General features: G+C 49.1%; 1 protein-coding gene across 3 annotated transcripts in view; it reads right to left on the bottom strand.

Moving 5' to 3' along the window:
• The window catches only part of ITGA9 (integrin subunit alpha 9), a 422,798-nt gene extending 406,780 nt beyond the window's left edge, over positions 1 to 16,018 (bottom strand). Inside the window, exon 1 of one of the 3 annotated variants that reach the window (XM_033212029.1) lies at positions 15,529 to 16,018. In XM_033212029.1, the coding sequence (XP_033067920.1) occupies positions 15,529 to 15,713 (185 nt within the window). In that variant the 5' untranslated portion in view covers positions 15,714 to 16,018. The remainder of the gene's footprint in view (positions 1 to 15,528) is intronic. The other 2 variants (XM_033212028.1, XM_033212027.1) reach the window with 2 other exon arrangements.
• Between the last annotated feature and the right edge of the window lie 498 nt (positions 16,019 to 16,516).

The following is a 16,516-nucleotide window of genomic DNA, read 5'->3' as shown; positions in this document are numbered from 1 at the left end:
TCAATTTTCCCCCTTGCTCTGGGGGCTGAGCTTTAGAGCAACTGGGGTAAGTCAAGGATTGCACTCTATAAGACCAGTTGTTTTCATAGGTGAGAAGAATTAGCAGTTTGCCCTGTCTAAACTGCTGAAACATCCTCAGCCTTTGCACAGGTCAGGTTCTAAGACCTGGGGAGCATAAAATACCTCTTCCACTCAAAAACCCCAGGGCCACAGAGCTGTGTTCAAAAATTCCCACCAACTCCAAATTTACATCAGCACAGTGACTAATCGCCACTTGTAATTTATTTTACAAAAATCACAAAAAAATTAACAAGAGTGAGAATTCATCATGTCCAAAGGAAGGGAAATGGCTGCAAGAAACAACAGGTCCTCCCTCCACTGGGTCCCCCAAACTGGCATTGGAACCCTGGAAATTTCAGATAATGCCATTGCTCCAAATTTACAGACACAGATTCATAGGCTATATCAGCAGGAGGGGACCCTGGAGAGCTTAATTCACAGGCAGTGCTTCCTCCAGTCTACAGCCAAGACTGAGAGGGACAAAGTTTACACCAAAACCTAAAGTGGAAAGGAACCTGCTGAATTATTATTTCTTTCCAAGCCCAAGGTACTCAATGGTTCTAACAACAACGGCTGATTCAAACCCTGATAACAACCTTTCCGTTCAAAACTTCTGATCACCTGGTCAGACGAAAGGTTTTTCCCAAATCCTGTGCAATGGAAAATGAGGCTAGAGGTAAGGGGGCATGCACACACACATGCATGACACTCATGCGGTGGCACACGGGAATGTGCTTGTATCTATGTGTGTACAGAACATCGTGGCTTCCTCCACAGCCCAGCACTGCTCTGTACCTAGGCCACCGTCCAGCAAGACTGCACCGCAGGCCAGCCCATGAGTGAGTCTTTTCTGAAGTTAATTCAGCTGGCTGTTTACCAGGCTGATCCCAAGGGATAAAGAGATTACTGTGGCCCAGAGTTCAGAACAAGCCACTGAAAAGATGCCATCTGCAGAGTTATAAAAAGACATCCTAGGCACTTCAAACATCGCCCCAACTCTCCTGGTACTCTTGACAAGACAATGTTCCTTTCCACTATAGTTACCACATAAAAGGGCCTGAGTGTCCCCACCAACAGGCTGCCATCAACAAAGCATCAAGCTACTTCTCTGCTTTGCTTGCTACTTCAAGTGTGGTCCTCAGACCAGCAGTATGGAGAACACCTGGCACTTGTCGGAAATGCAGAATCTTAGGCCCCAGCCCATTAAATCCGCGCATTTTAACAAGCTCTCAGGTGATTAACAGTTTAAGAAGTACTATGTAACCACCTAAACTGAGTAAAAATAACTATGTTCATTTGGAGCCAGTAGAAGAGATTGCCCTTCAGAAGCAAGGCTCTTCTTCTATCCCATCCCCAGTTAAAGATGCCACAAACTTCAAAGGCCCTTTTTTTTTTTTTTTTTTTTCGCTTTTGAGACGGTGTCTCACTCTCTTACCCAGTCTGGAGTACAGTGGGGCAATCTCCGCTCATTGCAACCTCCACCTCCAGGGTTCAAGTGATTCTCCCGTCTCAGCCTCCCTAGTAGCTGGGTACTACAGGCACACGCCAACAGGTCCAGCTAATTTTTGTATTTTCAGTAAAGACAGGGTTTCACTCTATTGGTCAGGCTGGTCTTGAACTCCTGACCTCAGGTGATCCACCTGCCTCAGCCTCCCAAAGTGCTGGGATTACAGGCCTGAGCCACTGTGCCCGGCCTCATGTGCCTTTTAAAGTCCTCTCATCAATGCAAGATTCTAAATTTCTAATTGGGGCAACCAGCATGAAGCAGGCACATAGAGTGTGCAGGTGCTGGGTAAAGCTCATTATGGGCAGGATCAAATTTAGTCTTCACAGCAACCCTACGGGAGGTACTAATATTATCCCCATTTTACAGATAGGGAAGCAGGTGGCCAGAGGAGGTTAAGATGGTTATTCATGTTAAATGCCAGGCTGTAGCATGCACCCCAGTAGTCAAATACATCACCCATGCCCTATTCTACCCACCCCACATCAGCCTGAAAGGAGGAAAAGGGAACCAACAGGTACCCAGTGCCCCCTCTGGTGCCAGCTGCTCACATATGTAATCCCCACCTGAGAAAGCCCCAGTGAGCCTTTGAGGGCAGCTCTGAAGTGAGAACTGTGATGTGAAAGCTCCGTCATGTCAAAGGGCATGCTGCGGTTTGGAAGTGAAAAGAATTTCTCCTCCCCATCAGGTTCAGGTGACTCAAAAGGTGAATTTCAATCACCTTGCTTTTCCAAAGCACTGACACTGCTGTCATGGTGTTAACCAGAAGTTTGCCTCTCTTAATAAGCAGTGCTTTGGAAGTGTGGGTGCATCGGTTCATCCACCAACACTGGTTATGTTCACAAGGGTGCTTTCTTGCTCATGGCCAACCTGTCAGGCAGCCTCTCATGTGTTTTCCACTTGGAGATGCTGGGTCACACCGCCAGTAAGTGGCAGAGCTGGGATTTGAACCCAGAGTGTCTGTGTCCAATGGCATGGTCTTTCCAGCCTCTCCAAACTCCCTCCTGGTGTGGCAGTTTAAGTGCCCTGCATTTTTCCAACAAAGCCGCTTTCTGAGCTGCCTGTGTGTGGTCAAGCTGTCTGTGAAGGTTCCATTCCAGTCGCCCACCTCGCTCTGAACCTGTCTCACGTTTTGAGGGTAATCTGCAGGTAAATTCTCTGGAGAGCGGGTGACAGAGAAGGACTGAACCGCAGCTGCCTCCTTGGGCAGGACTGAGAACTGACAGTGTCTCAAAGATTCCCTCCCTCCCCACAAATGCCACAGCAGCGATTCCACAGGCGAAATTATAGCCAGATCGAGGACAGCAACTGGGGATTAAAAACTTTAAACCCATTAGGTTTGCTTTCGGGCATTTGATCCCAAAGCCAAAGCTTCCCCAGGGGCCTACGTTTTGGTTACATGAGTCAAAGTCTTCACTGTGTGTCCACCACGGGGAAACCCCAGGAATTGTCCACATCCCTTACTGGGCAGAAAGCAGCCCAGGCTTGAGTAAAGGAAGAGCTGGTGTCGGGAGAGCCACCTCTGACCACACCAAACTCTTCATTTCCAGAAGGAGGGGACTCACTAGGGACCAATGCTTGCCCAATGGAGCCATGGGACCTGAAAGGCCTCATAAGCTCTTCTTATATTTGGGGAAACTGAGGCTCCTAGTGTTTAAGCAGTGGATACTGACTGCTTTCTATGGTTTTAAGCCAGTAGTTCTACCTGGCCACTAAGCTTTGTGGGAAAGTTATGCATGGTGATAAAGTGTAAGAAGCACAGGCAGTAACACAGGGTTTAAATCCTGCCTCTACTGCTGACAAGCTGTGTCTCTTAGACAAGTGTCTTAACCACTCTGAGCCTCAGTTTTCCTCTTCTGTAAAACAGGAGGAATAAAAGTGTACCTAAGAAGGTTTCTTGTAAGGTTTAAGCAAAAGACTGTTTATAAAGCACTCAGCAAAGTGCCTGCTACAAAGTAGGTGTTCAAAGAAATGTTAGACTGCTGGGCAGTAGTAGGCCAAACACCTTGACACCAAACTCATCCCAGCTCCAACTCCTGGCAGCACCCAAGAGCTCACAGATCCTTAGAATTGCAAACGTTGTCAGAATCAAAATGGAGTCACTTGTGTTCAAAAAAAAACCCCTGATAAATAGAGCCGTGGGAAGCCATGAAGGAAAGGTTTTCATGCATAAATAACTGATAACAAGAACTAGCACAAAAAAAAATCTGCAAAAACACAATCTTGCACAAAGGCCATCACAACCACACACACACACACACACACACACAAATCTTCTGTGAGGAAATCTACCTAGCAACTCTCTGTCCAACCTTAAACTGGTGCCACCCTTGTTACTGATCATTGTATCCAAGGATAATTATCTCAAAACAATTAAGTAATCCTCATTTTTCCTTTAAAAGCATTTGTTTTCCTTTACCTCCCTGAATATGCACACAGATTACTGTGACACATGTATTCCCACTGCAATGCCCTATTCCTGAGTAAACATTTTCCTTTAGAGAGCCTCTCTCTGTGTTTGCTATTTAGGTTAATAGAACCTTGGTCCCTTTTCTGGTGTGCTGGGCAGGAATTTATTCAGACTGTCACAGTAATTCAGGGATGGCCAGGATGCTTTCACCGCCAGTAATATATTACAAAAGTGGCCACAATTCCCCACCCTTCCTGTATCCCTGCTCTTTTCAGTGTGACTTTGCAGCTTCTCTTGTCAAGATATGAAATGTGTTTCTGCCTCCTCTTGATGTAGGCTGGCCCTGTGGCTTACATTGGCCAACAGAATGTGGCAGAAGGGGCATGGTTCAACTTCTGAGCTTAGGCTTCAAGAAATCATGCAAGCTTCTGATTGTTCTATTGGTACTCTACCCAACCACCATGTGTACAAGCCCAGGCTAGCTGCAAGAGGATGAAAGACACATGGAGCACAAATAAGTCCTTCCAGCTGAAGCCATCCTTTGTCAGCCAGTCAGCCAACCCAGAAGTTGACCACAGATGCATGAGTGAGTCCTGCAGAGAACAGAAGAACCACCCAGCTGAACCCAACCTAAGTTGCCAACCACAGAATAAGCTACAAGTGGTGGTTGATTTAAACCACTAAGTTTTGGGGTGGTTTGTTATGCAGCAATATTGTGGTGATAGAAAACAGATACATCATCAAGCTAAGGCATGCCACTTCTGAAGGAATCTGGACCGTGGTAACTGCATTGCCCACTAATTCCTGCTAAGTCCAAACCAATTATCCAACTATGCAGCTGACAAATACTGCTATGGCTCCTCTAGCTACCTGGTCTCCTTTCCCTCCCTCAAAGGAATCTCACCACCAACCAGGACCACAGACTTTTACTGGGGGCCCTGAGATGGGACAGGCATGGTGGAGTGGTAGAATAAGCCCTGAAGAGTGTACCTGAAGTCACACCCAGGAGTGTGCCAGCTACAGCTATGTGACCTTGGACAAGTCCCCTGGCCACTCTGACCCTTCCTTTCCTTTTCTCTAAAACAAGGATAATACCAAATGCATGATCCCCCTCCCAGGACAGTGATGAGGCACAAAAGGAAAAGGCAGATAAAAGTGTTTGGGGGACCATGCACCCCAGGATGGCCTGACTTGCAAGAGTAGATTATGGTATTTTATCTGCAAGGCCAAGAGCAGATACAAATGCTCTCTAAAGAAGGCCTTTTCCTTTCAGGGCCCTTCTCTTTTTTCCTTAGAAACCTGATACCTTGGACAGGGCCTTGATGGAGGTAGAGGTAGGGAGGGCAGCATGGCTAACCCTGAGAACAGTCAGTTTAGCATTAAATCAGTCCCAGCTTGGTTCAAAGCACAACTCTGTAATTTACTTACTTGCTGGGTAACCTTGGACAAGTGACTTGGCTTCTCAGTGCTTCAGCAGTGGTAGCCCCCTCTGCATAAAGGGGACTATGAACACAGTGCTTCTGGCATATAGGAAGTATTCATAAAAGGCTAGCAATAATAATTTTTATCCTGGAGAGCCTAGGTTAGAATAAATAAATGGAGGGAGAGGGGCACAATCCATACCACATAATGCTAAGTTAGAGAATGAAACAGTTGGAGCCCATGCCCGGCTGGGAAAAGCAGAGGCATGGGGACAGGGTCCCACCTTGGAGTGACATTGGTCCCCAGCTTGTGATTCAGGGAGTGAAGGGTCAGAGGCTGCTGCCCTGGCCTGGGACTCAGGTCTTGACAAACACACTGACGGGAGGCAGCTGGAGAAGGAGGTAAGGGAAAAGGACTGAGGTTTTCCTTCCACATCTGAAAGCATCAAGTGAACACTAAAGTCCAAGGGGTAAATTACAGACTCCTGGCAGATCTAAGAAAAAGCCTTGATATCTTCTTGTTGGTTTCTTGTGATAATTTTTTTCAAGAGAAATATGGCAATACATTTACATTTTTTAAAAAAGTACCCCACCTTGGAACTGTACACCTACCTCCTAGACTTATCTGGAGCCTGGGGTGGGAGCTGGAGCTCCCCATAACAAGGGTGGCCTCCCATCTGCTCCTTGGCTTTCCAAGAGCACAGAGAAGAAAGAGGCAGGCAAAATTCTAGAATTTACAATCCCAAAGATCTCCATTTAAAGTAGCCATCTCAGATCCTTTTTGGAAGCAGACAGGGTGTAAATGAAAGCACAAAAATGCAGATTTACATAGAGCATAATGAAAATGTTAGAGGCCACACATAATGAAGAGTGTGTCTATGTTAGAATATCTCATTCATTTCAGTGTTGAGTGTCAACACTCAAAGTTTGGTGAATAAATGAATGAATCAACAAAAACACTGAAAGAAAACTCAGCATCTCAAGTCAGGATGAAAAAGACCATTAGTTTCATAAATCAGATCAAGTAACAAGAGAAATAACTACTGGCATCTATCAAGGGCTTACTGTATGCTGTGTTGTGCTCTGGGCTTTGCAGATATCATCTCATTTAATGCCCCCACCAACCTAATGAGGGATGTACCCTTATTACTCTTTGCAGAAAAGGAAACTGAGGTTCAGACAGCTGAAGTAGGTTCAGACAGCTGAAGTAATTGGCCAGGATCACACAGCTCCTAAGCAGAGGGCCGAGTAAGGGAGGCTGGGGGCAGGGCTAATGCTGGAGCCCACTCTCTTGGCCACCAGGCACTTGTGCATCTCAGCGGTGTCCCCTTTTATGGCACAAAAATCGTGGATCTGGTTGTTGCTGTGGAACCGGGGACTCAATGAAGGTAGAGACAGGAAGAACACCACTCAGCTTTATCTGGAACATCCACCCTCTAGGACCCATCCTGGTGCAAAAGACGTGCCAAGACCCTCTGCAGTGCTGCCTACTGGTGTGTACCGCACAACACCAAGTTTACTCTGGGGTCCGCATATATCACAGCACTTTGACACTAGATAGGATGGGGTAGGAAAGGGCATCTCCAAGGTGACCTTAACACACCAAGAGATCAGCTAAGACGAAGGAAATTTGTTTCATACTTTTTTATTTTTTAAGAAAATTTGGGCACATAGGTTGGGCACGGCTCATGCCTGTAATCCTAGCACTTTGGGAGGCCGAAGCGGATGGATCACAAGGTCAGGAGATCGAGACCATCCTGGTTAACACAGCGAAACCCCATCTCTACTAAAAATACAAAAAAAAAACTAGCCGGACATGATGGCAGGTGCCTGCAGTCCCAGCTACGCAGGAGGCTGAGGCAGGAGAATGGCGTGAACCCGGGAGGCGGAGCTTGCAGTGAGCCAAGATCGTGCCACTGCACTCTAGCCTGGGTGACAGAGTGAAGACTCCATCAAAAAATAAAAATAAAAAGATTTGGGCCCATAGTAAGTACATATTTATGAGGTACATGAGATATTTTGTTACAGGCATGTAATACGTAATAACCACAGCAGGGTAAATGGGGTATCCATCACCTGATGCATTTATCCTTTATGTTACAAGTGATCCAATTATACTCTTTTAGTTATTTTTAAATGTACAGTCAAATTATTGTTGACTGTAGTCATCTTGTTGTGCTATCAAATACTAGTTCTTACTCATTCTTACTCATTCTTTCTAATTTTTTGTACCCGTTCATGCCTTTTATTAAATGTTCAAATATTTGGGGATACAAATCATCCTCTCACATATTGTTGGCCACTGGTGCAGCAAGTTTGACTCTGTGTGGGTTTCTTTAATAAAGTTACAAACCCAGGAGTGATTCTGAAACACTGGCCACCATGGCTACCTTCCCCAATTCAGAGCTTCCTAAACAAGTGGTGGGAGCCAGTAGAACTCAGAGTGGATGGGGAGATAGTAACAAAGCAGCCCCAGGAGGTTAGGGGGATACATGGAATACTGCAGAGTACTCCATCTTTCCTAGGACACTTCTGTCTTAATGTTAGACAGACTTGGTGTGAGTGGAGGCCCTTCAAATGTCCCTGGCAGAATCACTGGGTCCCTGTTCACTCAGTGATCAAACACCTCCAGAAAACAGAACCCTTGCATCCCCCCAAGAGTAGCCAGTGGGTCATGAATAAGCATCCCCAAAGGGAGCTGCAGAGAAGCTACTACTATTGCAATTCAATAACTTTTCCAGGAAAGCAGGCAGAACAGAAATTCACAAGACAGATGTTTGAGCTCCCTGAGTTGGGGACTTCCTCCCAAACTCAGATTCTTGACTTCCTGAGAGGCAGTCAGCCTGGGTGGACAAAGGCACAGGCCTGTGCTCGACAACTCATTAGCCATGTAACTTGGGCAATAATGCCTCTGTGCCTCAGCTTCCCCTCCATGAATGGGGATAAAATGATAGCCAGCTGCTACAGACTGAATGCTTATGTTCCCTCAAAACGTATATGTTGAAATCTTCACCCCAGGGTAATGTTATTTGGAGGTGGGGACCTTGGGAGGTGATTATGTCATGAGGATATAACCTGTGAATGAATTAGTGCCCTTATAAATGTGGCCCCAGAGAGTTCCCTCACCCCTTTCATCGTGTGAGCTTAGAGTGAGGACACCACTGTCTATGAACCAAGAAACAGGCACTCACCAGATAGCAAATCTGCTAGGGCCTTGATCTTGGACTTCCAAGGCCCTAGATCTGCGAGAAATAAATTCTGTCATTTATGAGCAACTCAACCTATAACAGTGTGTTATGGCAGCCCAAATGGCTATCAGCTGAAAGGACTGTTGGGAGTATTAAATAAGCTAATATGAGTACCTATGTAGATAGCACTTGACATCTACTAAATATTCAAAGATACACTGTTGCTGCTGGTGGTGGTATTGTCGCTTCCGTTGCTAATTTAAACTCAACACAGAAGTCCTTTTTGCTCAGAGCAGACACTGATGGACCAAGTGAGCCTGTGGTTTCAAAGACTGTAGATTTTTCCCAGTCTTGGACTTACATTGGCTTCCTAGGACTCCCTCTGGCAAAAAGGAAGGTTGGGATAAAACCTTTTATTCTGCTTTGGTTGATCACCAAATCCACTTGGCTAAAAGGATTTGCAGTTCAGAGAACTCAGTGGCTCAGTGTAAAGCAGAGCTCCTTTCTTCTGAAATCCATCACCTGTGACTCCTCCGACATCAGAAAGAAGTAGTCAGCTGGTGGCAAGATTGCTCGGGATTCTGTTTCTGGGCCAGTTCCAATGGCTCTACTGTCAATCCTAACACTCCACACACTGATTACAGAGGTATGAACAAAGACAGAGACTCCCAGCCACACTACAGGCCAAGGAGCACACCTCACACCCTCCCAACACAGTGATTCATGCGTGGCGGGCTCCAGGGCATCAACCGAGGCGTGGGTCACTTCATGCTGTTCAGCTGCAAGGGGGACCATCAGTGACAGCCTCCAGCTGCAGCTTTCCTGGGATCTGCTGCAGGATTCCAGCTGAGGCTGTGCTCTTTCCACACAGCTCCAGCCAATGCCTGACCCTGGCAGAGGACAGCCATTTCTGCCCAGTGGTCCCTGTTGAGTTGACTGAGACTTTAATCAGATCTGCACAGAGTCAGAGGCTCTCTCTGCCCCCATCCAACTGCCCCATTTCTTTTTTTTTTTTGAGACAGAGTCTGGCTCTGTCGCCCAGGCTGGAGTGCAGTGGCCGGATCTCAGTTCACTGCAAGCTCCGCCTCCCGGGTTTACGCCATTCTCCTGCCTCAGCCTCCCGAGTAGCTGGGACTACAGGCGCCCGCCACCTCGCCTGCAACTGCCCCATTTCTATTTCACAGGCACTACCCAGCCCCAACAATTCTCCCACACTCCTATCTCTGTCCTAGCATCTGCTTCCTAGAGGATGCAAAATGACACAAGCCCCCAGTGAATGTGCATTGATCTCTCAGGCTGGGGTGGGCCTTGAACAAGGCCTGTAACTCTGTAAGCCTCAGTTCCCCAAATAGCAAACTGGAAACCACTCACTAGGATGTCACAAAGACTATGCCTGTGAAAGCATCTGATCTCTGGTAGATACCCAGCAGATACTATCTGACGAAACTCATTTTGGTTGTTAAAATTACGTGCAAGCCTTTGAAAGCAAGGAATTTCAGAGAACACCATGGCTGCTTTTAACAAATGTAAAAACAACATTTTCCCTGGACAAATCACAATAGAAGTTATCAGGAGACCATTTCCTGAACAGCAGCGTGTCACCAGGGAATCAGAGCTGGCTGGGGCCCGGCCCTTCACACTCTCACACTCAGGGCCATTAATGACAGGTTGAGACAAGACTGTCTTCTTGCCCTGGAAGGTTCTCCACTGGGTAAGATAGCTGCCTCTGCCCCCAGCCAGCATTCAGCACTAGCTCAGAAAACAGCACCCTTGCCAGCTTCTCCAGATCTTCAGAGAAATTTCCCAGAAACCCCGAGAAGATGCTTTTTGCATCCCCTTGGAACTCAGGCCTCATATATGTGCTGTCCCTTCTTGAGAGCTTGAGAAAGCAGGCTCTGCAGGGTGAGTGAGGACCAGGAACAAGGTCTGAAAATGCCATTTCCCCAGAAAAATTCCAACAAGGAAGCGGACCTACACCTTCCCCTAGAGTCTGGCACAGGACAGAGGAACTCTGCAAAGATGCTCACCACTAAGGTTATGAGAAGGCAGGGCTCCCACCACCATTTCTGGGTGTTTCCTCAGCAAGACTGGCAGGGCCGGGGGCAGCAGGGCCTATGATCCCAGAGCTCCCCTTCTAAATGTTTTCCCTGCACAGGAGTTTCTCTTCTGCCCCTCTGAATAACCCATGCCTGCCTGAGGGCGAGCCTCTCCCCTATCAGAGCCTATATCTTAAATTTCATTTGAGACACACAACTAGAACCCCACAATTTTCTCACCTACCTGTCAGATTGTGAGCAAAAAGTTTTCATTCTTGAACCCCCAGCCTTAAACACAGATCAGGCCCTGCGGTGTTTTATGAGTGGAAAGACAATTCAACCTCTTCAGCAGGCAATAATTTTTAGTTAGATGTAAGCACCTGTTTCAGTTTTAGTACTCACATATGCTATGGGTTGCTTTTTTTCTTTTTCTTTCTTACCTCTCCTTTTGATCCTTGTCTAGCCCTTTAAGACTTACATCATTGCTCTAAACCCACACTGCCCCGTAGAACTTTCCATGATGATGAAAATGTTTTCTCTGTGTTGTGTCCAATACAGTAGCTACTAGCCCCATGTGGCTATTGAGTACTTGAAATGTGGCAAGTGCAACTGAGAAGCTGAATTTTAAATTTTATTTTTAGTTAATTTACATAGCAATATATCTGGCTAGTGGTGACTACATCAGACAGCTCACCAGAACTGTCTAGCTTATTCTTTTAATTCTCAACCTTCACGCAAATTGAGGATGTTATGTTCTCCTTGGCTTGGAATTGCCTCCTATTCCTCACTGAACAACACTCTGATAACCTTAACAAAGCAAAAAGCCCAGCACATCTTCCATTTCCGAGCACTCCTAAGCACAGCCGTCTTGATGCGTCCCAGGAGAGGGAGCAGGAAGCACGTCTCCAGAAAGGAAGCCAGTGCACCCAACCACTTTGGACTCCGGGGCGTCTGGGGCAGAGAAGGAGGAGGGGACGGGGCGGAGTGTGAAAGACGTCCGCTCTGGAGGCTGCACGCCAGCCAGGCCGCATTTATTTATATCACAGGGTGTTACAGTTGTCAGCCCTGCAGCTGAGGAACTGGTCCATGTCTAAAGGAAGGGGACAGAAATCGGCTTTGTCCATGTTCCCTGGCACTTACTGTTGTTGTTCAAAGGATGCCAGAAGACTCAGGCAGTGGGAGCTATAGGAGAGGAAGCTGGCTCTGGACCGGCAGACACACTCTGGGTGTTATTAGAAAAAAAGAAAATTGAGTAACTTGCGTGTTTGTATCCCAACTGATACAAACGTCACCTGGAACACTGTCCGGGATATTCTAGTCCATATAGCCATGGGGACAGTTCTCACTGCCCAGAGCACAGTGACAGCAGGACCACTCAAGCAGGTATACTGAAAGAAGCTGGGTCTGGGGCTCTGTGCTCAGTGTGATATGGCTACAGAGCTGGGTTCAATCACCAGGGCTGGGAAAAGCAAGATCACCCCCACACTTATACAGGGATCTAGGATCCAATTAGTGACAATTTTGGTCTACAAAATAATTGAGAGAAATGCTCAGTTATGGGATTAGAGAAGTGCTAGTTCCACCAATAGAGCACATTCACATGCTTTAAGATGTACACCCGCGGGTCCCTCAACATAGGAACGCTCTGCTCTGCTGCCTGCAGAGTCCATGCTGACTTTGGGGTCTGGGCTCTCCCCCTATCACTTGCAGCACATTCTTCTCCCTCCATTTCCCTAGAGACAACACATTTTTTCACCTGTAAAACAGGTGGTTAATTAGCCGGAAGCAAACATCTTAGACTGCAAAATATTGAATTAAGTAACAAAGAATAATTTCTTTGAGAAGAGAGACATAAGATACAAGGCTTAATTAACACGTCTTCTTTTCCTTTCAAAGTTTTGCTATACTACTTTTCCCTTTCATGTCTATATTTTACTTTCCTCACTCATTTTGATGAGTATTTGTGATCCTTTTAAGTCACCCCCATGTAGGTTCTATACTCGTTCACTGCACTAGAGCAGCCCTTTGCAAAACTACTCCAAGCCTCCAGTGTCTGAATAAATTAATGTATTTTTCTAAAGTACACACACCTCACTGGCACTTTGGTAATACATAAAGAATGCCCTGAAGCTTCCATCCTCTCTGACCCACCAATTCTAAGTCCAGGAATTTATTCAAAGGAAATAATTAAGATTGTCCTCAAGGGTTTCGTTAAAGGTTGTTTACCCCTGCTGCTGTTTGCAATCACAAATAATTGAAAATGACTGACATGTCCCTCAAGCAGGGCTAGAAGATTCAGGGCTCAGGTACTTCTTAGTAGTAAGCAACCAATAACCAGTCACCAAGTCAATCAACCAACCCCAGAGTTGAAGTTAAGGTACAGACTGAGGACAGATCCAGAATTCACAGGACCTGATCTTATAAATTTAGGGTGACTAACTTTAAGAAAATTAACACAAAATTATAAAATTGGGAACAGGGCATTAATAGGGGTCTATGCAAGCAAGAACCCTTTGGGTTAAGTTTCAGCAGCCTTGCGCAATAAGTCTGGCCTCTAGAGGAAAGAAAAAGGAGAAAGAAGATGCTGGAAGTCACTTACTTCAAAGGCCATAGTTTACCAAGCCTGGGTAAAAAATACATTCGAGCACACATACAGCAAAAAATACATTCAAGGTCTAAGACAAAGAATATTGGGGAAAAGGGAAAGAGAAAAAAAGGATGGGGAGGAAAATACTTGAAAACAACAGCATGAGAACAGAAATCAAGGGAAGAACAAAATCTAAGAAAAAAGTAAGTCAATGTGGTGGGTGGGGGAGTAAAACGAAGCATTATTTTTAAAAGATTTCAGTAAAGTTGGTGCCTGAACAGCTACAGGAACAAGCACTCCAGTACAAAAAAGCAGCCAGCTTGTACCACAACAAGAGAGGGCACTTTTGAGCCCAGCAGCCCAGCTACATGGGTTCCCATGGACCCCTGAAATACCAGTCCCACATCTCAACTGGCAACAAGGATATGCACAGCATTATTGCCCAGCTCCACATCCCCTCCCTACCATTTACCCTGGTTACCAAGTTGAAGGCCAGACTGTCTTTTCCTACACTGGCCAAATCTGCTCACAACAGCTTTTCTTCATCCCCTTTTTAAATCAAAGTAGGCTGAACACCTTTTCTCTGTCAGATCTGCTCTCATCTCTACCCATTCCTTTCCCAGGTAGGGTGGCTTTGACCTGTGGCCCATGCAAATCCACAGTGACAGTGGCTTGGCCTCTCTCCCTCTAGCTGTCAAAGAGCTCCGAGGCACTTGAGCCAGCCTCAGCGTGCAGATCACACACAATGCTCTGGCTGGCTTGGCTGCCTGCTCAGCTGCTGGCCCTTTCTCAGCAGCCCCCTGTCCTCCCATTTTTGACAGTGCTTCCCATGTGCTTGGTGCCTAGTGTGGGGATCTGGGATGTGTTCTTCAACCTCAGACCCTGAGTCTGCAGGACACAGAAAAATGTTCAGCCTGCTCTGCTTTAAAAGGGGAATTTGACAAGTGTAAGAACAGACACGCGATCTTAAACCCAGCAACTGGAGTGAGAGAGGGGGATGTGGAGCTGGGCGAGAGCTATGTGAGGGCTTTGAAATCTGGTTCTCTTGGAGGCTGATCTCCTGAACAACATTATTCTTAGTGGGCTGGTCTCGGAGTCCCCTTTTCCGGGAATGCTTGAGTACTGCGATCCACAAATCACCCTTTTCCATCAGTCTCTGTCCAATACAGAGCAGTGACTCTCCTGCATAACTACATGCACCAGCAACAGTGACCTCGACCTCCCTGCCTGCCACCCCTAAGGACGCTCAGACTGGTGACTACACAATAAAATCAACCCCGGCCTGGCTGTCACCTGGGCCCCCACTGAGGCATGACCTCGAACGGGGGAACTTCCTGCAGCCTAACTCTCTCTCCTATCAAGAAGTGATCACTATGTGGCTGTTCATTCCCTCGGGTCCAGAGGAAGTGGCCAATGAGGGCACCAACCTCCCCTTAGTGCTTCTCTGCTGGGGTTGGGCACAAGGTCTGTACCACACAGTTCATGGTGCTTCATGGGGGAGGGCCGCCCCATTCTTCAGGCCCACCTCTTCGAACTCAGGAGACAGCTGGACCCCTTGGCCTCTATAGAAACACGTCTCTCTCTTAAGGCTTCTGGTGAAGGTCTCCAGGTCGAATGGCCCATATGAGATGAGACTCAGGCTGCCGCAAGAAACACCTACCTGACCCACTGGCGGTGTCACTCGTAGGTGCTCCCTCACCCTCCTCTTCCCTATATCCCAGGAGCTTCTCCGCTCCACTTCCACCCAGGGTCTTGCAGGGGCGGGAAGGGGGGCTCTGGGCTCCAGTGCGCCCTAAGGGATCTCAGACACCCTGTCCCTGGGGAGCCCCACCCCGCGCAGCGGCGCTGTAGAAGCCATACTACTTCCTCAGGGGTTCTCCAAAATCGGGGAGGGGTGCAGCTCCAGTGCCCCAACTCCTCCAGGCCCTGCGAGGTTCAGGAAGCTCACCCGGCCCGCGGCGGCCACGCGGAGGCAGAGGAGCCAAGTTACTTTGCGATCCAGAGAGCGAAGCCGAGTCTGGCTGGGCGGCGGAGGAGACAACTCTAGCGGCTCTCCCCGCACGCGCCGGGCTGGGACCCCAGGGAGGGGCCCGGACGCCCCAGTCCGCCTCCAGGCGCCGACCCCGACCTCAGAGGGCCCCGGACGGCGTCCTCCCTTCTCCCGCCGTCCCCCCGGCGGCCGAGCCGCGCGCAACAGAGACATTTAAATCGCCTCCTCGGGACGGCGGCATGGAAGAGGCCGGAAAGGCGGCGGCGGCGCTGGCCTGGGGACCGGGGCGGTGGCCGCGCGGGCCAGGGTCGCGGAGCTGGGCGGGCACTCACCAGCGCGTGTTGTCGTGGAAATGCTCCAGAACCGCGTAGCCGAAGAACGAGTCGGCGGGGCCCTGGAAGTGCACGGGGCGCTGTGGGTCGAGGTTGTAGGCGCCCGCGGGGATCCCCGAGACCACCAGCGCCAGCAGCAGCGCGCGGAGCCCCCCGGCGCCCCTCGGCGCAGCCGGGCCGCCCATCCCTAGCCGGCCGCCGCCGCCTTCCCCTCTGCCCGGCGAGCAGGACGCCGAGCGCGCGGGCCGCGGGGTCAGCCGACGGCCGGGTAGCTCCCCGGGGCGGGAGCTCTGCGCCTGGACACGGGCGGGATGCGGGCGTCGGGCCCGGCACCGGGGCGCGGACGGCGGGCTGACCGGGCGCTGAAGGCGAGCACAGAGACGGCCCCGAGCGGTGGGCGTCCTCAGTCCGCCCAAGAAGTCTGCGCGAGCGGGTCCCGGGCCGGGCGGCGCTGGACTGCGGAGGGGCGCGCCCGCGGGGTGGGCGGCCCGGGCGACAACGCCTGGACGGCGCGGCAGCGCCCCCTGCGGGCTGCGAGCCCTGCGCGCACTTCCCGGGCGGGAGTCAGCCTCGGGGACCCGCCGAGGCGCCCGAGCTGCCCCCTCCCCGCCGCGCACGGGGCGCTCGGGTTCCCAGAGATAAAGCTGCTCCCCTCCGCCACCACAGGCTCTGCTGGCCCTAGTGGGCCTGTCTCCCTGCTTTTGTCTCTCTTTCCCTCCCTGTCTCACAACCAGTAAGATCCAAAGGAACCCCAGTGAAAGACGAGTTTAGACTCCAGATTCCAGCCCTGCGCATCCTCTGCTCCTTCACCCAGTTGTGAGATAAGCTGTAGGAGCAGTGCTCAGTAAACGCCCGCTGTTGTTGTTCATAACAATAGTAGCCATGTGGAAGCGAGCAGAGCACCCCTCCATATTCTAGTCACTTGGTCTCATACACCAGTGATTCCCTAAGTGTGGTCTCTGGACCAGCAGCATCAACGTCATCTAGG

Source organism: Trachypithecus francoisi, unplaced genomic scaffold, assembly GCF_009764315.1.
Source record: "Trachypithecus francoisi isolate TF-2019V2 unplaced genomic scaffold, Tfra_2.0 Lachesis_group0, whole genome shotgun sequence".
Lineage (NCBI taxonomy): Eukaryota > Metazoa > Chordata > Mammalia > Primates > Cercopithecidae > Trachypithecus > Trachypithecus francoisi.
This window is presented reverse-complemented; position numbering and strand designations above follow the sequence as displayed.